Source organism: Vipera berus, assembly GCF_964194415.1.
Source record: "Vipera berus genome assembly, chromosome: 1".
NCBI classification, from domain to species: Eukaryota; Metazoa; Chordata; class Lepidosauria; order Squamata; family Viperidae; genus Vipera; species Vipera berus.
In genome coordinates this window covers 158,401,971-158,414,485 of record NC_138202.1, presented here as the reverse complement: position 1 = coordinate 158,414,485, position 12,515 = coordinate 158,401,971, and the positions used below count along the sequence as shown (strand labels likewise).

The window sequence follows — 12,515 nt, the reverse complement described above, 5'->3', positions numbered from 1 at the left end:
AGTTTTTACTTGATCATTAAAAAAAGGGAAGGAAAACAAAACAGCAAAACTGAACCGTCACCTACCATTGCCCTAAGTAAGGTCTGAAAAGGAGCATCAAAGACATCATGGTAGTGATTTGCACAATTCAACAGGAAGAACCCTCCAGATGGCAGGGTCCATTCTATAGATGGCCTGCCTGGGAATTTCCACAAGGGATACTCTGCCAACCTTGGAGCATAGAGCAAGACTTAGAGAAAGCACTTATCAAACTGTAGCAATTTAACAAATTTGTAGCAGTAAATTTGTAAACTGGTCGCAGTAAAGTTTCCTGATCCAAATTATGCCAAATGTATAATCAGTAGCTAATTGCAATAGAAGAGAATATCTGTAGCACATAGGTAAATTGTGGAGCCCTTGGTGCTCTCTGAAGTTGGTTATTTGCTTGCAGGTATTTCATCCAACTAGGAAGCATCATGAAATGTTTGCAAGCAAACAATCAACCTCAGAGAGCACCACCAAAGACTCTACATTAGCTAATTGGCAGCTGGAGAGATGCTATCACAAATTAACATCTGCATGACCGATTGTTCTTATTAGCAATCCACCACATTCTGCTCTATAGATAGGCTTCAGAGCAAACACAAGACTAGTCCTACACAGAGTGTATTGCAGTAACCATGAAGTTCTCAGAACATTAACAATGGTAACTTGACTGCAGTTCAGCAAGTGACAAAGTTGACAGTGGTGGTTGCTTGGACCTCCTGTGACAAATAGGGGCAGTAAACCATCTATTCTTTCCAATGGAATGCAACCCTTGTATGCAATTGCTGAACCCAATTCTGGTACTCAACAATCACCGTTTAAGAGGTGTTTGTCTTGTCCAGCTTTATCTCAGTTTATCGGTCTTCACCCATCACTGTATCCAGACACTGGTTCAGAATAGGTACAGCTTCTCCTAATTTGGAAATGGCTGCACATGCATCAGAGTTGTTATAGAGAAGAAGAGCTAGTATTGATAATACTTAGGTTCCAAATAACTACTTCCTGTGCCTTCGTATTAACATTAACAATGTTGACTGTTTGTACATTTTTAAATTTCCTGTTTTTACTGGTACTTTCTACAGAATAACTAAAATAATAAATACTGCAGAAAGCCTGAAGCACAAATACTTTTCAAAAGCTGTGTACCTTGTGGTTTAGTACACGTTGACTGGGAAATAAGTCAATGGAGTTATTTTTGAGAAAACATGAATGGGGTTGAATTGATAAAACATGACGAGCAATGTGAGCCTCAGAATCAAGACCCATTAAATTCAGTGATGGTTAACTCTAGTAAGTATGTTTAGCATTCAGCAAGAAAGGAAGAGCTTGTTCACAAACCATATAACTGAACTGCAGAATTTGTATGGCTGGGCAAACCCATAATGGAGAGGATAACTGGTGATTCGACATATTGATCACCAAGTCCTGTGATATCAGAGGCAGTATCAGGCACAAGAAATCAGGAAGCAAGATGTTCAAATGAATACAGGTTTATTGCATGCTAACAGGCAGCTTATTTATCAATGCTAGTTGTTGGGGAAATTTAGTATTGCCTCTCCCCTGTCCTGCCTGTCAGCTTCGGAAGTGGTAGCTGGTTGCTTACTCTACAAGCAAAATGCTGGACTAGATAGGTCCTTGGCCTAATGCTCCCAGTTGTTGGGGTGTTTTTTTTACGAGAAAAATGGACAACAGAATTTGATTTTCTGTGGTCATATAAAGTAGTTGCTCTTGCTTTGGTTTTAAGATTTGCCTGCTTCAGTTCAAAACTACAACTACAAGGTGCTAATTTAAGTGCTTTCATCATATGTTATTAAGTCTGCTACATAGGCTTTTGATATGCTTTTCCTTCTCTTCTGGGAAAAATAAGACTCCCATGTCTAACATTGAATTCTCTTTTGCAAGATAATGTAAACACATACACACACACACACACACACACACACACACACACACACACACACTGCCCGTATGTCACATTTTAAATGGATGTTAATGGTCTCCCCCTTTGGTGGACCGATCTTCCTCGCATTACAGATTAAGTCAAACTTTCCTTGGTACCATGTCTGGGGTTGGGCAATTTGTGACATTGATTTCCCTCTTTGGAATGTAGTAGACTAATGGCTCTCAACCTTTTCTTTACTACAGACCCCCCTTTAAATTCCTTTTGTAGCCACGGACCATGGCCATGGACCACCAACTTAATGCAAGGTTTAAATCATAACATTTCTTCAAGACTTTGCGGACCACAGGCTGAGAACCACTGCAGTAGACTGATTGAGTAGCATAGCATATACCACTACTTGGCAGATCTGCTCCTAACATATACATATGGGCACATTATACAACCAATGTACACATCCATACTTCAGCTAGAAATGAGAACACATCTTGGGTTCCTTACCAACCTCACACTGATGAGTTAGGGAGCAAAGGTTCAGCTTTGAAAGGGAGGAAGGGGTTGAAATGTGTTGTCTTCTTCTGCGATAGAATCTACCACGGATAATGACTTGTAATACTCATCTTCCCAATCCAGCACTTTTATTTGACTAAAGAAAATCAAAGCAAAAAAAGCATTACAAAGAGCACATCAGATTTCTAGCTATTTTTGTTTAATTGGTACAAGAAATGCCTTGGTCTGAGAGGAGGAGCAAACATTAATTTTGAGGTGGATATCTAACAGAGGCTGCTGAAGAATCTAGCTTTTCTAGAGGACCTGAGCTCATAGCATTTCTCACAGCAGCAAATCTGCATTCTTCTGGATGCTTACTCAGCACGATAGAAAGTTCTGGCTTTGATTTATAGTAATCTCAGATTTTAATTAGGTGATTTGTACTCTCAGGTAGACATGAATCTTCACCGTACCATGTACTTAGGTGGGAGAGCCCTGGGAAAACCCATTTTGATCTCTACTCTAATATATACTATAGATATAGAACCTAATCTCTGATTATTATATCGGTAAAGAGCATAAGAAGCACAAGAATAGCTCAGATACTTCTTATTTCATGAAAGATAAAGTCATCAATGGCTTCTATCATCTCCTGAAGGAGGATACCTCTTTAACACCAGTTGCTGGGAAACACATGTGGAAGAGAGCTACTGCTCCTAAGTTCAGTTTATGGACTTCTTAAAAGCAGCTGGTTGGCTTTATGATCTCAGCCACCAGATCTTTTCTTATATCCAGTTAGGCATTCTATCATCCATCAAGAATCTGTTTATGATGTATTTTCAGTAACATCTTCGAGCATAATAAGACTTTATTCTAAGACTAAAGTTGTTCCTTTGACATCCATGACAAAACTTCCAAACAGTAACGTAAGGCCTAATGTGCTTACACTGATAACATAATTTAACATTTGTTTGTTTGGATAGTTTAAGTTTGATGGACAAGTTCTAGGGAACTACAAGTAGCCTCCATTCATGCTGACAAGATGCATCATACGTTTCACGTACGTTTTTCTGACAGTTTAGGAGACTTTCTTGGTTGGTCTGGCATTTGGAATAAAAGTGATTATATCAAGGAAGAAAACTGGATAATTAGCTTTGGTGCTAAACTTTGTAGGAGTAAAATGAAGCCATTTTTATTAAAAGCGTTTAAACACATATATGCCTGTGATACATTCCTACAAAGGGAAATCACAAGATAAACTTAAAGCACAGTCTATTTTTGATTTGGCTATTTGGGACTCAGGCTAAACTATGGTCATGTGTTTAGCATGCTTTATTCTGCCTACTTTGATTCTGGTATTGCCTTAAATAATGCAGAGGCCATTACATCATGATTTTCCCTACCAAGAAAAAAATAAATCTCTTTTTAATGTGGTCTTTCTCAAGCCTTCAGGTCTTCTGGGCTATACTGTTCAGGATTTCCAGCCCGTCTGTTCAGAGATGTAGCTCAACATACTTAGTAGCATAATGCTTGTCACCATAATAATAAAATGAATGCCACATAAAAAAAAGCAGCCCTTGCACAAGAGCCAAGAAAGAATAGCCAAGAACTGCTCTTTGTGGAAAGATATGACCTTCCTTCTTATCTTTTCCCCTCCGGCTAGTTTATGCTTGGATCAGGAAGATTTCTGAACTGCTGTCCCTCCTGTCATGTCTGGGTTCACAGTTTGTAGCTCTTTACTTTGACAAGAGCCATCACTGGCTACTTTTAGCAAATTCATTGTGAGACGAACTGCCTGCATTTTGCTGAGAAGCATATTTTCCCCCAGGAAAGACCAGTTTCCCCCCATGTGTCTACAGCTCACATTAAACGCACACTTTCCTTTTGCCTCAGTAGCAAAATGCTCACAGCTGCTATAAAGAGAAAGAAGCTTGCTGTTGATTTTCAGAAATGGCTCTAGAAAGTTTGTGCCTTTCCTGTAATCTCACAAAGGATTTCTTCTGTTTACTGTTGCTTAGAACTAAGAAGATGGATATTTACCCAAGTTTTCTTGGCTTCCTTTTGCTCCCTTGATATCCTAGAGTTCCCTGTGGAGAGGGCCAAGAACACACAGTCAAAGCAGAGCAGCAAGTCGTTAATTTTTAATTCAAAGTGATTTTGTGTAGAATGCAAGCAGATGCTGATAATATCAGAAGTCACAGCATAATTTTTTTGATCAAAGGGCTCAAGCGAGCCTGATGAAGCATGCATCTTGCTCGTCTTTGATAAACCACATCAATTATTCACCGTGAAGGCAGACATCCTGACATGAAAGCAACAGATAAAGAGCATAAGCACATGTTCAAGACGAGAGCTGAAGAACTCTGGGGTGGGAGTGGGGAGAGGGCACTGGGGTGGGGTGGGGCTGGTAGGCTTAGAACAGGTATTAATACCAGCATTATTAATGGGAAACAAAGAGAGTAAAACAGCTGTATGGCCACTTTGAACTTACATTTAACTGGTTATAATATATGTTATCCTCGGGGCTATTCAGCACTTTGGGCTGCTGACATCTTCGACGGGGTGGTTTCTGCTTCTGTTCAAGGCAGTTTTCTGAAGGTAAAAAGAGATAAGTCTAGTTTTAGATCTTGGCAGGGCCAAGTATTGCAAACAACTTTCTATCGGGGAGTCAAAAGAATTCTTTCTTCTGTTATACACATTTCTGATTTACTAACTTGGCTCATTTTCAGATGTCAGTAGAAAAGTAAGGATACTGGGCACATTGGAAATGTTAAAAAAATGCATTAATTTGCTTTATTCCATACTGAGCTGTTTGGAGCAAAACACACCCGTGCATCTTTGAATTGACATGGGATAAGAACTATAAATAACATTGCTACTTATTAAGCAGTAAGCTATGATACCTGTCATCCCAGGCACAGAAGTGAAATTTAAGAAGATACAAAGAAGGCATGTATTTGTAGCTTTGTAAGAATGTCAGGAGTAAATCTTCAGCTGGTACAAAATGCGGCCGTGTGGCCACCCTTAGGCACCCGAAGGATGTAATACCTCTGCTGCACGTTGCATTGGGTACTGGTCTGCTTCCAAGTCCAATTCAAAATGTTGGTTACGACCTTTAAAAGTCCTACATAGCATATGGGGCCTGGTTACCTACAAAACCCTCTTCATCCCTTTACATCTGTTTGCCCTACCTGGTGAGACAGGGGAGGTATGTTGCGGATCCCATTAGCAAAATAATTCTGATTGGCTGGGTCCAAGAAGAGAGCCTTCTCTGCTCACGCCATGTGGAAACACTGCCCCTGGAGGTGAGGTGGCCCCCCCCACTCTCTTGGCCTTCCATAAAGGCATAAAATCATGGTTCTGTGCGCTTCTTAAATATGATCAATAATAAATGCATGACAGGTTTGTTTTTCAGTATTTTGGAATCATACCTCTGAAAAATTCATAGCTTTACTACTATATCACCAAAACAGTGGCACATTGGAAAATTAAAATGCAAGAATACATTTTGGTGATCTAAAGATTGCTTTCTGTTCCTTTTTTAATAAAACATTTTAAAACTAAGTCTGCAGCAGTATAACAATTAATCAAGAAAGTGGCATTTCATGACACGGCAACAAGAACTACAGACAAAAACTGTGCTGCTGGATCAAAGGAATGATTTTTGCAACAATCAATTTCAAATAACAAAATTAGAACATGACAGTGTTGCCCATTTATTGTTTGATTTCACAGGTAAACTGTTTTTAAATGAATGCAAAGGAAAAATGTAAAGTGAAGTAGCTAAGTTACAAATACCAACACAAAGACACCAAAGGGTTATTTGCTACTTTTGTGCAAACCTCAAAAAAAGACACAACAGTTTCATCAATTCAATTCAGTTAATTCATTAAAAAATGTGTTGCACACATATTGAAGCATTTCTGAAATATTTTCAAAGTATGCAAAGTCGTATTGTTTTGTTCCTTCCAAACCTCAATGTTATTTCATACAAACATCAACAAATCGAATTTCTGCAGTGCAGCAAAATGTAGATACTCTTTTTAAAAAGTACACATGAGCTGCAGTTCCTCTTCCACATCAGCGATTCCCAATTTTGTAACTTCCAAGTTCCAGAGCTCCTTTATCTTCATGGCTATTGCTGAGAATTCTGGGACTTGAAGTTCTCCCATCATCTGGTAAGAACCCATCGTCCCCCTCACCCCCCATCACAACAGATAAAGTTTCTTGGATGAGAAACTAAATTTCTTCTTCTTCCTCAAGGAAAAAACAGTCCAGTTGCCTTTTGAAAAAGCAGTTTTGACACAGCTATGACCTAGATGACTCAGAATCTCCACAGACATACAGATCTTAGCAGATTTTGTCTCCTAGTTCAACATCAAATAGCAACCTAGCAGACAGCTGTCCATCCTCTGCTTGAACACCTCCAAAGAAAGGGGAGCTCAGCCCAGCCCACTACTGAGTGTGTATCATTCTGAATAATGGCTGCAGTGTCAAGCTATGGCTATTCTTAGCAAATCTTTGCACTGAATTTTATTCCTGAACTCCAAACCTTTTTTAAACTTTACTGTAAACTGTTTCATGATGTGGCTAAAGAGGAAGCATTATGTAAATTTATTGAACAAAAATAATAACTTGCACTTTGTGTAAATGTCTCTTGTATTCCTAACTATGTGAATGACCACCCCATATGCTTTGCAACCACATTCCAAGCCAGGACCCTAAAAAGCCAAGAGTCAATTGCATTTGTTGAAACCTTCTCTGCTCATTTATCTGTTTTGCAACTGTTGCTGCCATTTTGTGAGCAATGTTTTTTTTGGTATCAAAATGATAAACGGAGAGCAGAAAGCACTATTCTCATTCTGATAGAGTTTTGGACCTAATCACACATGTCAATGATTGTGGTGAGGAATTCAAATCCAAAGTAGATAATGCTTTCTGCAGTGGTATTTTGTGAGTAAAGGTAATATCACTCCAAAAGCAGGAGCAGGATTGCCACTGCTAGTTAATTTTATCCTTATTTTGCCCTATTTGCAGCTTCTTAACAAAATTACAAAGATGTCACACACCCACTTCTCTGAATAGGAAATTTTGATTCAGCTATAAAAGCACTGCAGTTTTAAAAAATTCCTTTAAGGCTTATTGCTTTAAGATTATAGTGAAGAGATTTATGCTAAAGCTTTAAGCTGAAATTTTGCTTAGTAGACTGTATGATAACATGTTAAAAATAAAAAAAATAAATATAACTTCGAGAAATATTCTGTTTCTTCTACCAACATGTAATAAAAGTTTGTAAGAATGACAACTTAGGGACAGCAAATAGGAGCAGGAGAAATGAAAAAGAATTAGCTTCCAACACTCAGTATGTCTTCCCTACAATATTGTTGATATTACTGTAACTCTAGTTCATATTCAAGTTGCTACACAAGTTAATATTCAAATTGTTAATATGCAAGTTGTAATATTCAATTACTTTATTCCTTATTTGGCCTGTTTATAGACCAGGGGTAGGCAACCTTGGCTCTTTTATGGCTCGTGGACTTCAACTCCCAGAATTCCTGAGCCAGCATGGCTCAGCTTGGAAACCTCTCTCTTTCCCCTCAGCGTGGCTGGCTCAGGAATTCTGGGAGTTGAAGTCCACGAGTCATAAAAGAGCCAAGGTTGCCTACCCATGTTATAGACCAAGAAGCGTCTATCCCCCATTTTGGCAGTCTCTGAATAACAACTTGAATTCAGCCATAAAAGACCAGCATTTATTACCTTAAATTAGTCATTATCCAATTTAATTATTGGAAACATCTTCCTAATAGTCTTATGTCAATGAAAGAGATAATGTATCTTCTTTTTAAAACCCTCAGGTTTTGTTCTAGAACGCATTACAGGCGAACAATTGACAGGTGAAAAATTGTATTTATTGAATAATTAAAAAGAACAATAACAGGATATGCCATATTTTCAAAACAGACATGCTATCTTGCACATTAAACTGACAACTTTATATTTATTGAATTGCATTGAATATTTTATTTGGGTAAGTGTGATTATATACACAAGGAATTTGTCACCGGTACAGTAGTCTCAGTGTACATGCAAAGTAACAGAATAATGATAATCACAATAATAATAACAATAAGAGGGGAAATGTATTAAAGATAATAAGAAGGATAAATAATAATAATACTACAGCCCTACTACATGGGTAAATATCCTTGGACATAAGACAGTACTGTGGGAATTAGGTGTTTGGCAGTGTGATGACCCAAGGGAAAAAACTATCTCTGTGTCTAGTTGTTCGGCTTGCAATGCCCTTTAGGGGCATCCCAAAGTGAGGAGTTGAAACAGTTTATGTCCAGGGGTCTGCAGATATCTTCTCAGCCCTCCCTTTGACCTGCACAATATACAGGTCTTCTGTGGCAGGCAGACTGGTTGCAATTGTTCTTCCTGCAGTCTTAACTATCTGTTGGAGTCTGTACCTGTCCCGTTTGCTTGCTGTACCAAACCAGACAGTTATAGAAGTACAAATGACAGACTCAATAATTCCTCCGTAAAACTGCATCAGCAGCTCTTGGGGCAGTCTGAACTTCCTGAGGTAACGCAGGAAGAGCATTCTTTGTTGTGCCTTTTTAATGATGGTTCTAATATTAAGTGTCCATTTCAAGTCCTGGGAGAGTATAGAATCCAAAAATTCAAAGGACTTTACTGCTGATACTCTGCTGTTGAATATGGTAAGAGGTGGTAAAATAGAAGGGCTCCTCATAAAATCCACTCTCATCTCTATACTTTTAAGTGTATTCAGCTCCAGATTGTTACGGCTGAATCACAGGGCCTGTTACTCAACCTCCTGTCTATATGCAGCTCATCACCATCTCGAATGAGACCAATGGCTTTTTCTTTTCTTTTCTTTTTTCTTTCCTTCCTTTGTTCTTTTTTTCTTTTTTCTTTTTATTTCTTTTTTTCTTTCCTTCCTCTCTCTCTCTCTCTCTCTCTCTCTCTCTCTCTCTCTCTCTCTCTCTCTCTCTCTCTCTCTCTCTCTCTCTCTCTCTCTCTCTCTCTCTCTCTCTCTCTCTCTCTCTCTCTCTCTCTTTCTCTATAAATTGAGGTGGTTTTATATCAGTGAATACAACCATAACATGTTATGGTCCAGAAACTATCATGAGATTCTATTTTAAAGGTATTTATTAAGTTTAGGAACTAAAAATCAACACAACAAACATTATGAACACTGTTATGATTTGAAATTAAAAAGCAACATATTAAGGACCTTTTTGAAGGGGTCAATTAGCTCACCATTTTGACCCAGGGAAAAACTAAGTGGCCTGATTGAAACATGAATTATTGAGTATACAATATGAATCTTAGTTAATTTACTCAAATAACTGAGTGATTCTCTACTCAGGGCTCAGAAGATCATCAGTGTTAGTTTGAACTGCTAATGTTTCAGAAAGCCCAGCCAATGTAGAGAATTGGTGGTGGTGGTGGTGGTGGTGGGGAATAAAGGTGAGATTTTTTTTTAAAAAAATCTAAGAAATAAATCAGGAAATGTCCAGAGAGTCAACAAAGCCTGTTAATAAATTACTGCATATGTTGGTGGTCCAAATGAGACACATTATTTAAACTGGAACGTCTGCTTGAGTGATTCAGAATTTGTGTAGGCATCAGAGATATTGTTTATTTTGACCTCCTTTAAGTGTCCCAGAGAGCGTATGACCAAACTGAGAGCAGTCCCTGGGGGTGATATTTTGGCTTTTCTCAGCAACACTGTTCTATAGGAAAGGAGAGGGAAAAGGAAGGAAATATAGCATGCCAAACTCCTGTGGCCTCTGATGAAAAATTTCCCCTTCGGTTCCTTCTGCCCGCTTGGTTGCTTCACTCTTCTCCTGTTTCCCCCTCCAGTATCTCTTTCCTTTCCCCTCTCCCCTCTACTCTCTGTCTTCCATTTTCTACAAAATGGACTTTTCATGTCTGCTGTCCTGTTTTGTTTTCTATCATCAGAAGCAGGCAAAGCCCATCATTAATCCTTTACCTCCACCCAACCTTTCTTCTCTTTGAATATCATTCTCCCAGCTTAAAAGAATGGAAATTGGGAAGAGAATAAAGTAGGGGAAGAATTTAACTTTCTTTTTTTCCCCACGAGAAGATCATCTATCTCTCAACTGAGCTTAAATCTGAGTTTGGAAGAGAACCAACTGCTCTGCCTGCAGGGTTTTGTGGAGCTGTAGCTTTAAATGTGGACCCGACTATGGATTCTCACCTCAGCATGCCAAAACTGGTAAACGCCTCTTAAGGTGTACAATGAATGTACATTGGTAATGTATATTGAAACTCCAGGAATGGAAAGGTTGGGTAACAGTCTAAGAAAGGGAGAAATAATAAAAAGTAACACATCTTGGAGGGATATGGATCTGCAAAATAAAATTCTGGAAACTTCAAGCTGTGTAGAATGCAGTTTCCAGATTGTTGATTCATTCCTATTTGCTATATCATACAATACTAGCAAGTATTCATGCAGGGGTCCCCAACCCCTGGTCCGGAGACCAGTACCAGGCCACGGCATGCCAGCAACTGGTCCACATAAACAAGCAAAGCCCCATCCGTGGGATGGAGGCAGCACACAAAACCACACCCCCTCCAGTCCACAGAAAAACATCTCTTCATGTAACCTGCCCCTGGGGTCCAAAAGGTTGGGGACCTCTATATTAATGGGCTTCTGGTGTTTCTAAGACAAGTGAAGTTTTTAGAAGTGTCTCAAACCAACTTGTACTTTCGGCCTTTGAAGTCCAAAGTGCCTGCAGAGCTAATGAATTAGTGAATAATAAATAATGAATTTCTCAGTTCCAACCCCATCTTTCATGCTACTTTGAATGCATTATTACTTGGTAACAAACCTTAGTTTCAGGTCAAAACAGCATAAGCATGTATGGAGCAGAGACGACTAATGACATAATAATTTAATTATATAGATTATCAGCAAAAGGTCAAAAGTTACGGATAACAAAAAAACCCTCATCCATCATGTACTTATACAGGCATATTGTGACAAAAACATTAAACATATAGATATTTAGTAAAAAGAAGAGAAAGCCATAAAATAACTTCTGGGAGCAAAAAAGTAAAATAGGTGTTGGTCCTTATGGTTTAAGTAGGACAGGGAAAACAGCAGATGCACTGATCTGGGAAAGTGCTGATCAGATATTACACACACACACACACACACACACACACACACTTAAAATGGAGTAAATCACTTGAGTAAATCACTGCATATTAGCTATCCAATAGGTCAGAAAGCTGTATTTTTTTTAATACTAAATTCTTAACTGCATTTCAGTTCAAATGAAAAAACCCCACCCCAAATTCTCTAATACAGCATGTTTTCCATTTTTATACCCCACTTCTTTGAATAATATTATGTTCAAATAAGCAATAGACTTTGATGCAATTCTCACTTAAGGAATAAGGATTCTATTATTACAGACAAATATCCATACCCCTCTTCCACAAATAGTCAACTCTCCCAACACTTAAAAGTCTGCAAGAAAATCATTGGGAATTATTAATCTACTTACTTTATATTTATTATTATATTTATTACAGTGAGTTCTTTGCATTAGCATTCTCTCATCCCCATCTGTTTTTATCCTAAGAAGACATCCTAAAAACTCACATAGTTGGAGGGAAGATGTTAGAAATAAGGACCTGAACTTTGGGGAAAAGCCACCGATTTATTTACTAGGATGGTAGTGAAGGGAGGTTTATATATCTGTGCCCAAAACTTTTGGATTTTTTTTAACAATAAATGTTCCACATATGATAGTGACAGGGGAATTATTCAGAAGCTACTTCTTGTTTTTTACACTTCCTGCACTGACCATTTGACTACGTGATATTGCTGTGTGGCATGATTATTCCAAGAAATGCCGCTAAGAGAAAATAGTTTCTGACAGTTTTTACTGTAAAGCCAAAGAAAAGGAAAAGAAGACTGGCTTCCTTGCATATTTTGAAAAATGAGTTGATTTTGTTACCCCCTGCTGGTTTTATCCTGCTTTGGGTTCTACTGGGAGCCAAAGGAACCAGATTGCCTCCAAGGAAAGTAAACTGCAAA

At 38.4% G+C, this 12,515-nt stretch overlaps 1 protein-coding gene across 1 annotated transcript in view; it reads right to left on the bottom strand.

The window, feature by feature from the left end:
- Positions 1-2,458: 2,458 nt before the first annotated feature.
- The window catches only part of MYO3B (myosin IIIB), a gene marked incomplete at both ends in the record, with an annotated part of 269,873 nt that continues 259,816 nt past the window's right edge, over positions 2,459-12,515 (bottom strand). The window contains 3 exons of the mRNA XM_081339995.1: positions 2,459-2,570; positions 4,454-4,500; positions 4,905-5,005. Coding sequence (XP_081196121.1) covers positions 2,459-2,570; positions 4,454-4,500; positions 4,905-5,005 — 260 coding nt within the window. The remainder of the gene's footprint in view (positions 2,571-4,453; positions 4,501-4,904; positions 5,006-12,515) is intronic.